This window comes from Boleophthalmus pectinirostris, unplaced genomic scaffold, assembly GCF_026225935.1.
Source record: "Boleophthalmus pectinirostris isolate CB_2022bp ecotype Guang Dong unplaced genomic scaffold, ASM2622593v1 HiC_scaffold_23, whole genome shotgun sequence".
Taxonomy (NCBI): domain Eukaryota; kingdom Metazoa; phylum Chordata; class Actinopteri; order Gobiiformes; family Gobiidae; genus Boleophthalmus; species Boleophthalmus pectinirostris.
The window spans coordinates 21016703-21033579 of NW_026571207.1; the positions used below are offsets into that span (position 1 = coordinate 21016703).

The 16877-nt window shown below is 38.8% G+C and overlaps 1 protein-coding gene across 1 annotated transcript in view; it reads right to left on the reverse strand.

Annotated features, from left to right (window-relative positions):
* The window catches only part of flt4 (fms related receptor tyrosine kinase 4), a 26284-nt gene extending 9729 nt beyond the window's left edge, over positions 1 to 16555 (reverse strand). Inside the window, exons 1-13 of the mRNA XM_055159029.1 lie at positions 16330 to 16555; positions 16049 to 16145; positions 14001 to 14278; positions 11951 to 12084; positions 11696 to 11858; positions 9502 to 9641; positions 6514 to 6685; positions 5732 to 5849; positions 5462 to 5646; positions 4368 to 4530; positions 1679 to 1814; positions 947 to 1055; positions 218 to 559 (exon numbers count right to left, since the gene is read on the reverse strand). Coding sequence (XP_055015004.1) covers positions 218 to 559; positions 947 to 1055; positions 1679 to 1814; positions 4368 to 4530; positions 5462 to 5646; positions 5732 to 5849; positions 6514 to 6685; positions 9502 to 9641; positions 11696 to 11858; positions 11951 to 12084; positions 14001 to 14278; positions 16049 to 16145; positions 16330 to 16399 — 2107 coding nt within the window. The 5' untranslated portion in view covers positions 16400 to 16555. The remainder of the gene's footprint in view (positions 1 to 217; positions 560 to 946; positions 1056 to 1678; positions 1815 to 4367; positions 4531 to 5461; positions 5647 to 5731; positions 5850 to 6513; positions 6686 to 9501; positions 9642 to 11695; positions 11859 to 11950; positions 12085 to 14000; positions 14279 to 16048; positions 16146 to 16329) is intronic.
* Between the last annotated feature and the right edge of the window lie 322 nt (positions 16556 to 16877).

Below are 16877 nucleotides of genomic sequence, written 5' to 3' on the forward strand. Positions count from 1 at the left end.
TCCAGCACCCTGTAGCCCTGTTTTCTGTCACTACATGTTGATGCAATCTAACCCAAGGAATGAATATGAGGTAGCTGTGTAGGCCGTGTTTGTAAGTACATATATTTTTACTTCTGTTATTTTTGAAGAACAACAAGGAGTAGACCTGTGGATGCACTGTGAGGGGCTGTGTTCCTGCTATCATTAGTTTCTACTCCCTTGTTCTTTTGACTTTCACCTTTTACAGAGATGTATCTAAACAGGCACTGCTTGTCTCCGGTGCGCCGGCTCTGAGCTTCACAGACGTAATGGCCCTCGTCCCGTAGCTGGATGGAGGCAATGGTGTGGTCAAGGACCCAGCTGTTGGACTCTGCCTGAAAAGAGAGCTGCCCATGGAGCATTTCTGCGTAGAGATGCACGCTCCGGCACTCCAGCTCCTGTGGGAGGGCCTGGGGGTGGAGGCGGTACCACTGCAACCGCTCATACGTGTAGTTATCAGCGCTGCAGCACAGAGACACGCGGTCCTGCTCCTGAGGGCCCTCAGAGGGTAACACACTCACACTAAAGCCTTCAGGGATGGCTATGGATGGAAGACATAAGGGTCAAGACAAAGTATCGGGCATACTTCAAAGTACTGGCATAAATTAATGCAAATGTTGGCTATTTTTATTTCTGTAATTTATATAATGTAAACACAGGCAAATATGGAAAAGATCCTTTCAGACTCTTCCAGTATGGCCCTGTAGCACATGCTTATATTATCAACGATGATTTTAAAACATCAAACTAATGTTTAATATTGACCATGTGAAACTTACTATTTGATATCAAAGCAGGAAAGAGGAAAGTAATGGTAACTTTTACTCAGAAATTCTTGAAGATTAAGCTAATACAGTATAAGGAGTGGATCACGTCAGCAACAACAGTCAGTGGGTTTAACAGCTTACAGTCCTTGAGCTGTACTCACTGGTCACATAGAAGTAGATGAGGCGCTCATCTTGGCCCACTTTGTTCTCAGCTGTGCATTTGTACATGACTGAAACAGTGGCATTTTGAATATGCAGCCTGCTGACAATCTGCAAGGTGAGAGAAATTTGATAAAATACATATAAGTATCTGACAAAAAACAAACATGGCTGCTTGGAACATTCTTGTAATCCACAGTGAGTTGGCTTGACCCAGATTTTGCTCTGACAGGCTAACAAGAAGCACAGCCACTCAGGTGAGACTGAAAAACACAGGGATGTGTTCAGTTATGTTTCCTCCCCATCTTGAGTTTGATAAATGTACAATAAGTGTTTATAAGCAGGCTGTACAGGAAGTCTGCGGCGGAAGGCTGCTCTAAATATTTCTACTGAAAACAATCTTGACTGACAATGTTATGGCGCTTACGGGCATGATTTGGAATAATCACATAAAAAATACAGAAACAGTTGACCTAAATATTTTGGAATATTTAGTGGGTAATACTGATGTTTTGCACTACAAGAAATATTGTGGATCAAGCTGTTTATATCTTATAAAATGATTGTGTTACATAAACTACCACTAAAACTCATGAAATTAATTTTCAACATGAGACCACTGCTAGTTTAAAACACATTTAAATTCAACATGATTCGTTATGGATATTTAATAAAGAAAAGGTTTTTGGAAAATGTGTCATAAATATAAAAATGAAAAAGAATATTTGATAAACCTTTTGCCTGCCATCAACAACTTCAATAGATGTTTCAATGGCCTCGATCTGATTGCCTGTATTTTGGGGGATAACGTCCTGCCAGTTGTGACAGTTGGTGGTCCTGTCGCTGTGGCCGCTGCTGTCTGTGAGCCCCCTGGAGACACATGGACACATCACTGACATGTAGTACCCCCATTGACATGCACAGCACAAGAGAGACTAGCTGCAGAATTTCACAAGCACTTCAAATCAGACATACTGAGTTTTTATTATACTTTTTTTTCCCAATTCACAAACTAGCTTCTCATTCTTTATTTCATATCCAACCCAGCAGCTCTCATCCAACACCCAAGACAATTATGCTTAGAGTGTTGGGGACTAATGGAAATAACCACAGAGTCAATTTCTATTATGAAGAGCCATAGTGCCAACATCACAGCAGAACTAATGAAACATGAAATAAGATTTTCCTTTTGAGTTTGGTTTTGAAGACTCAGCCTTGCATTAGCAGCAGGTGGGGTCTCGGTCATCTCACAGGCCTTAGAGGATCAAGTTCAAACGTCTGAATAAAGAAAAGCCACATATTCAAAGAACCCTGCTTGGTTCCATCCATAATGACATGTACCTCATAAAAACACTGTGCATGTGGACAGTGTACTGATTTATGTGTCTGTACTCTGTCAGGGATATTTTAATTATTGATAAGTTATGTTTTATTAGAATATTAACAGCACTCATTGAACTAACCTTTGAGCCTTGGAAGTTAGCAGTTGGAAAAGATGTTATGAAATAAATGCATTTTATGAGACAACCATAAACAAACTACTGGGATAAATGTTATAATAAAAATGCAGTCTACATTTTACTTTGCTAAAACAAATATTAATTGTGTTGCCTCAGAGAGACATATTAAATGTTGTCTAAACAAACATAAAAATCGGTTTAGCAGTCTCCTGTCAAACACCATTACCAGGATATTGGTTTTAAATGACAAGCAGCACGACTACTAAAGTAAAGGAGAGGCAGATGTTAAACAGTGTAAAATGATCCCTTAGCAGCTCTTGTCTTCATGTTTTTAAAAAAAAATATATTGTATTTGCTTGCCCTTGGTAGTGCTCCACACAAAATAAAGTAACAAAAACCTTTGAGGTCTATGCAACAGTTTTATTGTATTAACCGCTGTTTCAGGGTGTTATAGGAATAATAACTATTTTTAATGGAGCCTGGCTTGTATTCATTTTCTGTAGTCTCTTCAAAGGTCAACAGCAAAAAAACTAACTTTGGAGAATACGCCTTGGGGAAAGAATAAAAGAGTTAGCTGCACAGTAGATGGATACGAATGAATGAATGAATGAATATGATCACAATGGCGCGGAACATGGGAAAGGAGCACAATTAAACCATTGTGTATAAGCCTTACTAGGGGCCACTATATAACACCATGGTAGTGCATTCTGATGAAAAATTAGTCATCGCCATCCCTAGCAATAACCTCTGTGTGTATATGTGAATGTAATGGAAATGTACTACAAATCCAGTACTCCAGAGGTCTATTTCAGAGCACATAACCCAGGTTGCTGTGTATTTCATAGCAGAATTGCCTACATCCCACCGTCTAGTATTTCCTAGCCTCCACAGCATGATAAGGAATCAATGAAGAAGAAGCCAAGATGTGATTTGAGCACTCATAGATGGTAGCCCAAAAGGAACATTTGCCTACAACCTTCAACTTATATACATATTTTCTGTAATCTGCAAATCTTGACTGTTCTTATCCACTTATTCACAACAGGTAATTTCACACACTGACCTCTTCTCATAATTGTGTTCCCACTTGCTTCATGTGTCTCACAACTCGTGCTCGTGCAACTACTGAAGTCTGGCATCTTCTACAAAACACTGTCCTGATCAATACAGGACTGGCATAAGATGTAATCACTTGAGAATCATTGGGAACTACAGGAGCATGTCAAAAATAATGTGGAAAATCACATGTCTTTTAAGTCTCAAATTAAAAAGTGACTGCATTTAAATTAAAGACACACTAGAATATAATAAAGCATTTCTTTTTTTTGTGTGAAAATTACAATAATTATCCAATTATCTGTTAAATAGAGCCATACGTTTTTAGTTTAGTTTAGTTTAGTTTTAGTTTTTTACTGTGAACCATCTGTTCAGAGCGATATCAAGACCTCAAAACCTTAATAAAGCATTAAGACTTAATAATGATGTTTATTAAGAATGATTCAGGTTTAGCAACTAATTAAGGGGTTGGGTATTAATTAAGTAGTTATTAAGTGTAAGTGCTTCTATCCTTCTTAAAAAACAACAACAATTTGTTGATTATAAATTATGTCTGATGTTCTTCATGCTTTAATAAGGCTAAGTATTGGTGTTACCCAAATAATACTAAAACAATAATTTATATATAACTTCACTTCACAGCTACTAAATCTCAAAACTCCAAAATAAAGAGCCTGTTTGTAGCTTGCCTGTTTTAAATATAATTATGACACAGATACCACGTAACAGACAAAATGCACTGCCCTGAAACAACTCTGGAAATGCCTTCCTCTCACAAATGTTTTATATAAGAACTTGAACCATTAGTGTACAAGTATCCAAGGAAAAAACACATTAAAACAGCTGTGGACATGACTTTAACAACCTTGGCGTACTTGAAATAGCTTTGAGTGAGTGCCCTTACATTGTGCTGGAGCTGTTGAGGACACAGGGGCCCCAGTCTCTCCAGTGCCAGGTCACAGAGGGAGTAGGGAGCCCGAAGGCGGTGCAGGTGAGGACATGACTGCTGCCGCTGGGGTACGGGCTGGACGGCTCTGCCACCTCTTTCTCGTGGATCTGAGGGACAACTGGAAAGAAACATTACTGGTCTCTTTTCAGACTGCAAAATGGTTCATAATGTCCCTCTTTCATATGAAGTCAGGAGCAAGAATACTAGACTGTATTATTGTGCTGAATTTGCTTTTTCTTTTCTATGCACTTTTGTACTTTGCCTTTGCAACACAACAAACAAATACAGATTCTCTTATCATCTGTCATTTTCATATTCCAAAATATAATAAAAATTTTCAATATCCAAAACACTTTATTAGACCCTTAAATCAAAAACAACAGTAACGGTGGTCAGTTACTCTGTTAGGGTTAGGATTACTGGTCACTAAATCTGCAAATTACCAATAGACATTTTTGTCTTCCTTTCCCTCAGTTAAACAGTTACTAACACTAACTAACATTATTACCATAGACTAACGTGGACTAAGGGAGTGTGACGTCACGCATCCAGTCAAACGAAGTTCATGAGGCTAGTATTTATAGGAGCAAATTTGGAGTCGAGTTCCATATTAGGAATAGGAATTTATTTATGGATAAAATAGCAAAATAACACCAAGTTTATGTAGAGCGGGTTAATACAAACATTTTAAGGTTAAAATGACAAGGCTTCCTGTAGCAGTTACAGAGAGAAAGGTGACTTTTTTTTTATGTAAAGCCAATTGGGACCAGAGTCTTTGGAGTCAGAAGCGTACCTGCGGCTTGCGGGTTAGCTATGTCAATTTATATATAAAGTCTATGATTATTACAGTAATATGTCATATACCCTTGAATGAACGATCTGATCACCTTATGACTATGTAAACTAGACATGTAAAAACATGTAACATGTAAACCCACAGCAAGAGTAAGGAAAAGGAAATATTTTGCCATAAAAAGAGACTGAGGAGAAATAGTAGTAGTAGTTCTAGTCAGATATGTCATCTAACAGATACTAAAGGAAGTACTTACCATTGACAACTAGTGTAATATTGAGTCTTTGCTCCAATCCAGCTGCACTGTTCCTCAGCACCACTGTGTAGAGTCCTGCATCCTCTCGACACACATCTCTAATCTCCAACACATGTTTTGGGTGCATCCTTATCCTCTTTATCTTGAACTCAGGGCGCTGGTTTATCAATTTTCCATCTTTATACCTGGACACAAAAATCAGCAAAATAATTGCTGCTCAAGCTTGTGATTAGTGAATGTTCATACGTAGCATTTAACACAAAATCTTACCACTTTGTTTCAGGGGTGGGGTAAGCAGATACGTTCACATTTATCTTTACAGACTTCTGACCAGCAGTTACCTCAACAACAGGACCATTTCTGTAGCCAAGGATGATAAATGGTTTTTCTGCAAAATAAACACTTGGTTAGACAAGACACATGCTTTTAAACTGCTTGTTGAAACTTCAAAATTTTCTTACTTACTGTCAGTACAATAGCAGTAGCACAGTGCATTGTTTGTTTGTGGCTGTCTCAGTTTGTTATAACAGTACATTGTTTGAATAGAATCAGTTACTCAATATAAACTAAAAACATACACTGTGCACTATGTAATGTGTCTAGGGGAGGGTCTGCCCCTTCTTGTCTTCATGAAGATGTTAATGCTCTGCCTAAAATGTTCCACAGTATAGCATTAAACTAGACAAAAATAGGTTAGATCTGTGGAGAGGCAAGCTCATCCAAAGTCAGAATGCAATGTATGTTTTAATAAAAACACCTGAAACTGAATAAATACAAGGTTAATGCCATATATTTGGACCATGTCACTAGAGTCTGTACCAACACTTACAGAAACAATCTCATCTCATTGTACAATCAATACAAGATGGATCAATAACTGGTGTAGAGCAATGGCTGTACGCACTCAACAGTTTATGTTTATATTAACTCATTATGGGCAATTTATCACACAGACACAGAGAGATGCCATGGTAACTAACCAGTGCTACTGTGCATCCCTGCCACCCAGCAACCAAATTGTGTCTCCAAACATGTTGAGCATGTGCCCTTACCGTGCACTGTGACATGCAGGAGCTGTGTGTGACTGGAGTCCATGCTGGTGACATTACAGCTGTATGTTCCAGTGTCAGACATATTCACACTGGGGATGGTCAGGATGCTGGCAGCTTCTGTGGCGTGAGATAAGATTTCTCTGTACGGATGGATGAACGGCACACTGGTTGACTGGAGAGGGGAAGAAGTTATTATCATGTTTTTTATACAATGTATAAAAAAAGAATAAAATAAATAAATTTTATATATATATATATTAGTGCTGTCATGCGATAAAAAAAATTGAGAGATTAATTAATTATTATCTGTAATTAATTAATCTGATTAATCTCATTTTAATCTCACCTAAAAATTGCAGAGAAAAGCCTTCAATTTGAGGTATTTTCATTTAAATTCATTATTACATTATTGTGGCAGATCAAAAGACTGATATAGATTTAAAAAAGTGACTTTATAAAGTCATTTATTGTTTAACAAATCTCTCCAAATTGGCTGTTGAGCCCAAGTCTCCATGAATAAGAAACTGTTTGCTGTAAAGTAGCAAAGACGAGGAAATCTGAACATAATAACTTTTGTCTACTTAAAGACAATAAAAAGATCTTTCCTTAACCATATTAAAAATATTATTGATAGAGAAATGCTTTATATATGATATCACTGGTTTTAGTCCTGGTTTAGACCTGCTTTAGTCCTATTTTAGTCCTAGTTTAGTCCTGGAATGGATTAATCCTGGTTTTAGTCCTGGTGTTAGTTCTGGTTTAGTCCTGGTTTAGTTCTGGTTTAGTCCTGGTTTAGACCTGGTTTTAGTTCTGGTTTTAGTTCTGGTTTAGTCCTGGTTTAGTCCTGGTTTAGTTCTGGTTTAGACCTGGTTTTAGTCCTGGTGTTAGTTCTGGTTTAGTCCTGGTTTAGACCTGGTTTTAGTTCTGGTTTTAGTTCTGGTTTAGTCCTGGTTTAGTCCTGGTTTAGACCTGGTTTTAGTTCTGGTTTTAGTTCTGGTTTAGTCCTGGTTTAGTCCAGGTTTAGACCTGGTTTTAGTTCTGGTTTTAGTTCTGGTTTAGTCCTGGTTTAGTCCTGGTTTAGACCTGGTTTTAGTTCTGGTTTTAGTTCTGGTTTTAGTCCTGGTTTAGTTCTGGTTTAGACCTGGTTTTAGTTCTGGTTTAGTTCTGGTTTAGTCCTGGTTTAGACCTGGTTTTAGTTCTGGTTTAGTCCTGGTTTAGACCTGGTTTTAATTCTGGTTTTAGTTCTGGTTTTAGTTCTGGTTTATTCCTGGTTTAGTCCTGGTTTAGACCTGGTTTTAGTTCTGGTTTTAGTTCTGGATTTAGTTCTGGTTTAGTCCTGGTTTAGACCTGGTTTAGTCCTGATTTAGTCCTGGTTTAGTCCTGGTTTAGACCTGGTTTAGTCCTGGTTTAGTCCTGGTTTAGACCTGGTTTTAGTTCTGGTTTAGTCCTGGTTTAGTCCTGGTTTAGACCTGGTTTTAGTTCTGGTTTTAGTTCTGGTTTAGTCCTGGTTTAGTCCAGGTTTAGACCTGGTTTTAGTTCTGGTTTTAGTTCTGGTTTAGTTCTGGTTTAGTCCTGGTTTAGACCTGGTTTAGTCCTGATTTAGTCCTGGTTTAGTCCTGGTTTAGACCTGGTTTAGTCCTGGTTTAGACCTGGTTTAGTCCTGGTTTTAGTTCTGGTTTAGTCCTGGTTTAGTCCAGGTTTAGACCTGGTTTTAGTTCTGGTTTTAGTCCTGGTTTAGTCCTGGTTTAGACCTGGTTTAGTCCTGGTTTTAGTCTTGGTGTTAGTTCTGGATTAGAGGCGCACAGGAGGAAGCGCGGTTTACGCAGCGTACGCGAGAAAACACAGTCCACACGCGGCTCACGGGAGGACAGTGGTGTCCGCACAGTGTCTACGGAAGGAAACGTGGTCCGCGCGTTCTCAGGTTAATGACGATGATGAAGGTGTGTGTTTGTTTGTGTGTGTGTGTGTTTGTTTGTGTGTGTGTGTGTGTTTGTGTGTGTTTGTGTGCGTGTCCCCTCATGTGGCAGGTCACTATAGGACAGTAGTGCAGACATCATGAGCCTATGCAGGTTGTTTTCAGGCGATATTATATTTGTTATTTTCTTTTATATCTCACATCGGGAGAATAATTTCCAAGACACGAATGTGTTTTTACCTGTGCACTGCTGCCTCTGTTCTACTGGCTCTTCGACCTCGTCCATTGTGCGACTGACGCCGCCAACGTTAACATGACGTTTACATCGCTCTTACTGCGCGCGTTTTGTGTGGGTTTCCGGCAATGAGTGGAATTACCGAAAAAAAAAATGTATAAATGTGTTTTTTTGTGTGTGTTGTTGTCCCAACAACACATAAAAACAGATTTTATAATAAAGCAACTCGCATACAGAAACAGTAAAGTTAGAGATTAAAAATGAGATTAACGCGATTAAAAAACATAACGCGCTAAAATATGACTGTAATAAATTAATCGCAATTAACGCAATAATTTGACACCCCTAATGTATATATATATATATATATATATATATATATATATATATATATATATATATATATATATATATGTGCACATTTTTAACATCATTTATTTGCAAAGTAAAGTCATCCTCTAGGAGATAATTAGTCATAAATTAAGACTGCTCAATAATGGAATTATGGAAATCATAATCACAGTTTTGTGAATCGTAATTGTAATCATGTAATTTTCCCCTGTAATATTTTATAATGTCATATTAGTCATGTCTGATTCATGTTTAAAGCTGCTAAATTAGATGAGTGCCTTAGTTAAAGCTGTTGGGTAAAGAACGAGAGTTCTTATCATTCATAGCAGAATTGTGTTAATTGTATTACCAAGTCAAAGAAGGTCTGAAAAGTAAAATAATTTCAACTAGTCAAAACTACTTAACCTAAAACTAATATTTTTTTAAATATTTATAATTATTTCCAAATAATTGCATGATGAATACTGTTAGCTGTCAGTGGGACTACCTCTGCCCCAGGGTATGTCCACTTGATGTCGACCCCAGTGTTGAACTCGACCAGGGCAGTACAGTTTAAGGTAAGTGTCTCCCCCACCATCAGCTCCACGGGGTCCTCAGGAAACAGCTTGACGTCGTAAACATGACTTCCTGTCCCGGGTGAAAAGGGAGAGGACAAAATGAGAGTTAAGGGGACAGTAGAAAAGGTCACAATGACATGGTCAGAACTTTTTCCTTCCGCCCAACACTACAGGAAATATGGACCTGGGAAACCACTATGAGCCGACCATCGCTCCATTTCCTCTTCCGTGTGGCTGTACATCAGAGGAGGAAATTAAAGGGGGGGGACGTGGTGAAGGGGTGATTTCAGATAACAGTTTAAAAGCATTGAATAGTGGCTGCCATGTGTCTCTTTTCTTGAAAAACATGTTCCTCCGCAGTGTCTTGGTGGCAAGCTGTGATTGTCTGATAGTTTAAATGGTCCATTAGCTTCTTACTCTCTCCCCTTTCTTCTCTGAGTGATGCGGCTGTTACTTTTGGCCTGGCAGCACTGAGTATAAGTTTCGCTCCAAAGTGAGAAGTAAACGATCTCACACACAAGCGACAAAAGAGCACGCACAAAGTCCTTTAAAGTTCAATAGCAATTTGACTGCGCCTTAAGGCACCAGTTCAACCATTTATATAGCTCCTAATTATGCCCTGATACCCCTGTCTGCTGTTTTTGTCTATTCTTTTAACTTTATTGCTTTAATAACTCAGACAATAGTATTAAAAGAGAGTTGTATTTATGAGGAAATTACTTAATGGAAGCAGTCCTTTAACCTGTCACTGATGGCTGTAATTACTTCATTAACTTCTATGTAAAAAGTGTCTCTTTATCTGCTAATTAGATATAGCTGACATTTACTTTCCTTGTGCATTCTGAAAAACACAACCTGCTGGTCTCCATGTGGATGTTCCTGCTACACCAGGAACATCCACATGGAGCCAAGCAGGTGGATGTTCCTGCTAAACCAGAAATGTTTCACAATATGGCTACTTCTACATACAGCATTTCCCCTCGGTTTACACTAAAGATATGGTGGCATAAGCGATCCATATTTGAATCGTTTTGTTTAATATAATATTTTGGTGTGTAAATGTCTCTGCTGTAGAAAAAAGCACAGATTACAGATAAAAATGTTTACTTTTATATATTTTTTAAACACTGTAAGCATAATTAGTTTAACAATTTTTTTGCTCAGCTAGTTTTTAGACTATGGGAGCCAAAATAGTCTCCTTTATAAATAAGAATAAAGACATAAAAACAAATTATTCTTGTTTGTATGACATAGCTCTATCTGTTCATTGAATTTTTGTCACATACTGATGATTGCGCCATGTATGGTATGGTGTAATGGTGGGTCACAGATCAAGAGCACTGCAAGGATAGAAAGGACAGACTTTGTGACAAATGCCCTTGTCACCTCTGGGAATTCTTTAAAGTCAATGTGCATGACTTGAACACACCTGGAGCCTGCAGAGAAATCCCACTGTGCTAGCCTCTGTGGCCCACCCAAAAAACATGTCATTTTCTCATAAAGTTACTGAAGTGTTGTCCAGGCTGCTGTTCACTGCATGGTTTAATTACAGTGCTCTGTGAAATATATGTCTGGATGACACGAAATGCACTGTTCATGCTGAGTGTGGATGAGTGTGACTTTTCATGGCATTTCTTTTTCTTACAGTTCATGTTCACTGAAGTTTGCTTAGCCTTTATGTAAAGACTGAGAAGAAAAAGTGGTGTGTGGGCACTGTGACCCTGAGAAACCTGTATTTGGCTTCAAAGAAATTTTATGTTGTTTTGTCCTTGCTGGTTGAGTAGATTTTTCAAGGTGCACAATAAAGTAAACAAACTGGACAAAATGACTCCATCTAGCTGGCCACAAAAGTCTCTTATAAAAAATAACTATTCAATAATTTGGCTTAAAATAGCTTATAAGCATTTACGCAAAGGTTAGGTTAAGTTGCTTTATTGGTACCTGTAGGTAAATTAGTTTTGCAGTTTGGGAGGCTGGTCCAACATTTCACATTTCACTCATTCACACTACAGACTACAGACACATGTATAACACATTACAATAACAGTGCTCCTGTGCAGAATGGTTTAGTTCCAGCAATAATCAATCACGCTTGGTGAAAAGTCACAATAAATGTTTACTCACCAACAGTATGAATGAGGTAGTTGACTGATTGGTAGTCTTTACCATTCAGTGTGGCCACACACATGACTCCGATCACCAAGGGGTTGTCTACCACATGTCTGGGAACAGTCCATCCCAGTTTGTTGTTCCACTTCATGTCAGCTTTCTCCAGAGGGGTGGGATACTACAGAGACAAAAAGCAATAATAGCTCTGTCAATCTTCTGATGAGCTCAGCTCAAAAAGAGCCATGTGACCAAAGAGTTAGGGACACAAACCGCATGCAGAGTCACATTGAGATCGGGGACGGTCACTAGACATGGCACAGTGACATGAGTGGAGAGGCGGGTGATTAATAAGGTCTCCAGATCCGAGTTTTGACCGGTTCTCAGCAGGAAGGGTTGCTCTGGGTCTGAACACAGAATATAGAGTTAGAAACCAGCTCGTGGACCATGTGTGCTGCCAGTGGAGGCTTGAACCAAACCAATTCTCTGAACTCAGCCCCAGATATCTCCTGTAATGAGCCTCAGATCATAACCATTTCAGTACATGATGGTGATAATCACAACACGTAAAAACAGCTCTCAGCAGATCGTTTTCAAATGCTGTTGGACATCTGCCCCATAAGTAGACAGACCTGGTTTAATCCTTTCTGTGGCATTTGGTTCTAGCTATCTGCAGCTGAAAACATAGCAGTGTTTTATCCTCTGCACAATCACCTGCCGCTCTCAGCTGGGCTATGGGAAGCATCGCAGCTAATGTGCCTTCTATTCACATTGCAGCTGTTATCTTGTGAACACGATATTCCCACAGACCATTACAAAACTGCTTATCTTCAGCCTCCCAGTCAATATAACTGACTTTTGTAAGGCAGCCAATGATGAATGTTCACATACAAGCAGCTCGCTTCTCTTCTTATTTATTATTCCCCCATTGATAAGCCCCCTGGTATTTTCCTTATAGCACCACTCTCCCAGCTATCACTTCAAACTGCTATAAACCAAACAATAGCATCCATAGAGAGAGCAAATATGTCTAGCTGGAGGTGGTCTGAATACACACAGGTGACAGGAAAAATACACAATCTTCTTCAATTTGAGTTCCTCACAATAAATCACTAAAGCTGAAATATTAGAATTTGCAGTGGATTGGAGCTATCAGGCCTGAGGCGCATCAGGGACACAAGATTGTCTGTGGGAGTTGTGCATGTTGTGTGCGTGTTGTGTTTAAGCGCTAAAGGGAAAATCCAAAGAGGTCCTGTCCAACTAAGTGCACGTGTCCCCCCAGTCGCACCACACAAAGGCTCTGATATACCCAGTGGGCTCCCTTCTGATTAGGCCCCCGCTGTGACGTGTGAAAACTATTTTGGCAGCATGTCAAAAACATAATCAGTCAGTCCATTTGAATAAACTGTTCAGCAGGATTCACCCTAATGACAACCACAGCCCTCATTGCTCTGATAAGCTTCCAGTGCAGACATGGTGATTCTTCTAACCGTAACCCTAAAGAAAAGTTGGATTATATTTTAATATCCAAACGTGTTGCTGTGGAAAAGCTTTAAAAACAAATTGACAAAATGAGCAGAGTAGGATTAACAAAACTTAGCTCAAATGTGAAGCATTAATCTTCGGAGGATGTCATGCAGCTGAGTGAACAGTTAACTTTGGAAATAATATCATAGCTGCCTTGATACTGAAGTAATAATCAGACAAAGCAGTTTTGATTTGGGGCTGTCTTATAAAGATTCCAATAAAGCTGAGAAAGAAATTAAAGTCTGGTTGCACAAAGACAGAAGATCAATAGCTTTGTAGTTTCACAAGTTGCATTTAGAAAATGGCTCTATCCTCCCCAGAGACATTTATACTGAAGACATAAACAAAGTTTGGTGCTTGGGATAGAGTCTCCTGTCAAACTGAGAAGAGACAGCTTTATGTAGATCTATGGACTTGGGAAAAGGGACTAATCAATGCTTTAAAGCTACCGGCACACCTTTGTTTCACAAGGGTTTTCGGTGGAAGCTTTGATTGCCTACAGACGAGAGATGTAATAAAAAGGGCAGAACAAATCTGTTCACTAATTTTGACATTAAAATTTTATTGCTAATGCTTCACCTCAGCTTCCATTTGTAAAATACAAGACCTAAAGGAAGGAAAGGGAGCAAGACAATTCATGATAAAGTAATGTTTAGGCTTCCTTCAGAATCAACTGTACTGTGAGTCTATTGAAGTATTTTTTTTAACAAATACAGTCAGTAAATCACAGTTTTTGCTTATATTAATGAGTAATGGGTAGTATATATGGTAACTGCGCCAGTGAGAGCTGACTCACCTCTGATGAAGACATACACACTGATAGCAGTGGTCCCTTCGATGATGGCTTTGACGTTGGTGTAGTAGCAGCGGTAGTACCCAGTGTCTTTGGCCTGGGCACCCCTCAGGACCAGTCTCTTGCAGTAGGGACGCCCCGGCTGACCTTCACACTCGCTGACCACCACCCCCCTCTGCCTGTGGGGGGCGCTGGAGGGCAGCTGTTGCCCCTGCCGCACATTCAACTCCTGTGCCACCAGTGTCTGATCAGGCCATGCCCACGCTAGGGTAAGCTGTCCTCTGCATGTGGTTGAAAATGTAAAAATATACACTTAAAGACAGACAGCAACGGGAGATGAGGGGTAATATAAATCTCAATGTAAGAGTAAGTAAGAGTTCAATACAGAGGAGAAACCAGCTATGGAGAAAGGGCCTTAAAGGTTCCAAATATGGCAACGAGATAATCAGGTGACAGACTTTGCAGCAGAAACACATAGTACACCTTTAAGTAACATTATGGTAACTTTACAAGAGAGGTGAAATCTGATTTACAAACCACATGTTAGAATCCCTTGTAAATTGACTTGTACACTTTTGACAGACTCTTTTCAAAGCATTTTCAAAACCATCTCATTGAGAATATTTTTGTAACACATTGGAAATGGATAGAGCTTTTCGTTAGCTTTTGCTTGACATTTACAATTCAATTTAATAAAAAAAAATGTCTTGTGCCCTTTTGACTGTGAACCCTCAGACTGATGTAACAGTGCTTATAGACATTTTTATGATGTGAAAGCTTATGGCAAAAGTCCCTGTGTAGAGGTGGTATTATGGGCTGCAGGGGACAGACGCTGCCCATTACCCATCATATAAACTCAGTTACAGGTTGCCATGTGAACCCCACAGCAGTTTCAGCAAAATCATAATGTCTGACTGTCTGAAATCTGAGAGCTGCATTTTCACCACCTGCCCCCTGTTTAAATGTCCACATTACAGACACGCCAAATAGTGATGACAGAAAATTACGTGTGAGATTAGTGACTCTCTTAGCAAAAATATAAAACAGAAGAGGCCGTACGGGTCCAAAACAATCAGGATCCATCCAAAGACAGCAGACTTAAGTACCACAAAGAAAACAGTGAAGTGAGTGACGGCTTGGCAGTGCTGAGCAAAGATTTCACAAGAATAAAAGATGGTTGTTTTAATAAAAGGCTAAGACTAAGACAATGATGGCTTTGTTTTCAACTTTTAATTTTTAAGGAGGAGATATCTTGGGTTTTTTTTGTTGTTGTTTTTTTTGCAAGAATAGAAATTTAAGCTTTCCAACAATGTTATGCATGCCAAGAAACTTTTTGTCAGTTGTGAGATGAATGAAAAACAGAGACATGAATGATAAAAGGAAAATGTTGCTGTCGGATGGACGATGGAATTTTAGAGGATAAATTAAAGGGCCCATATTACGCTATTTTCTGATCTGTGTTATAAGGAGGTTGTTTCCTCATCACAAACATATCTGGAGTTATGTTTTTTTTTCATTCACACATGTTTAACACACAAGTCCTGCATATTTAGGCTGTGTTCTTCTCAGAAAACAGAAAACAGTCAGGAAGTGCTCCACTGTGTTTTCTACTAAATTAGGTAAAAGGTAGCTGTTAACTTGAAAACTACTTCATGACAAGGTTTAACAGAGCATTTTGAGCTTTGGAGATGTAGACAGACTAATAAGCTAAGATTACTCAAACGTGTGTGAATGAAATAAAACACAACTCCAGGTATGTTTCTGAGGAGATAACAACCTTCTAATGGCTCAAAGCTCACAAGAGTCAGGCTTGTGTAATATAGAACCTTTAAGCTTCTGGATGTGTTCTTAATATCGGCAGTGAACGGTAGCCTAATTACACTTTTTCCCCAAATCCTTTAACCCTAATTTACAAATGAGTTTCTATAAACAGCTTAAAACAACACATTTCAATAGCTCTTAAACCAATTATCAAGTATCTCTCAAGCATCTGTCAAGTGCACCATCACACTTGATTGAACCAATCTGCATTAAAAACAGGGCTTACATACCTGCATGTTATTCTGAGCGTTTCATAAACTGGAATCACAAGGTCGTCTTTGGGGATGTCAAGGGAGGGTGGAGCTATAGAAAATCCAATCACCAAACCTAAAAAAAAAAACCCCCCCCAAAAAAACACAGAATAAAACAACATTTTTTAAAGATGTCACTAATCATGACACATTTACAACTGTAAACACACATTGACTGTAGTGCTGTGAAAACACTGACAAGAGTAATCATAGCTATTTAAAGGTGCACTGTGTAACTTGTCTGCAGCAGAGTATGTCACCTGCTTGCCTCCGTGGAGATGTGGCTAGAATGTTCCACAGTATGACCACCATACACTTGAGAATCTCCATGGAGACTTACAAGCCAAATTACAGGTTAGATTTATGGAGAGGTGACCCCACTCACAGAAAGAGTGGATGTTTTTTAAGATAATTTTGAGCAATAAATAACACTTGTAGTTGAAGAAATGCAAGACAGATTAGCTTAATACCATACTGTGGACAATTTAAACCAAAGTATTTATAACTCCATGTGGACCCTATCCAAAAAAGTTACAGTGCATGTTTAACCCTGTACTCAAATATAAAACTATTTGTGAAGATGCAGCCATTTACCATCAAAGGCTGGGTTAATATGTCCAGTGTGTGTCAGATATTATTACTAATCCACTCCTCCCTCCGGATGTTATTAGCAATTATAAGTCACACACCCACATCTATGATTTATAGTCTCAGCATGACTTACGCCCCACCTGACGTCACTGTGGATCAGAAAAGTGTGACAAGAGAAAAAGGCTGGAACAAGATGTATTTCTGTCATGATAATTAC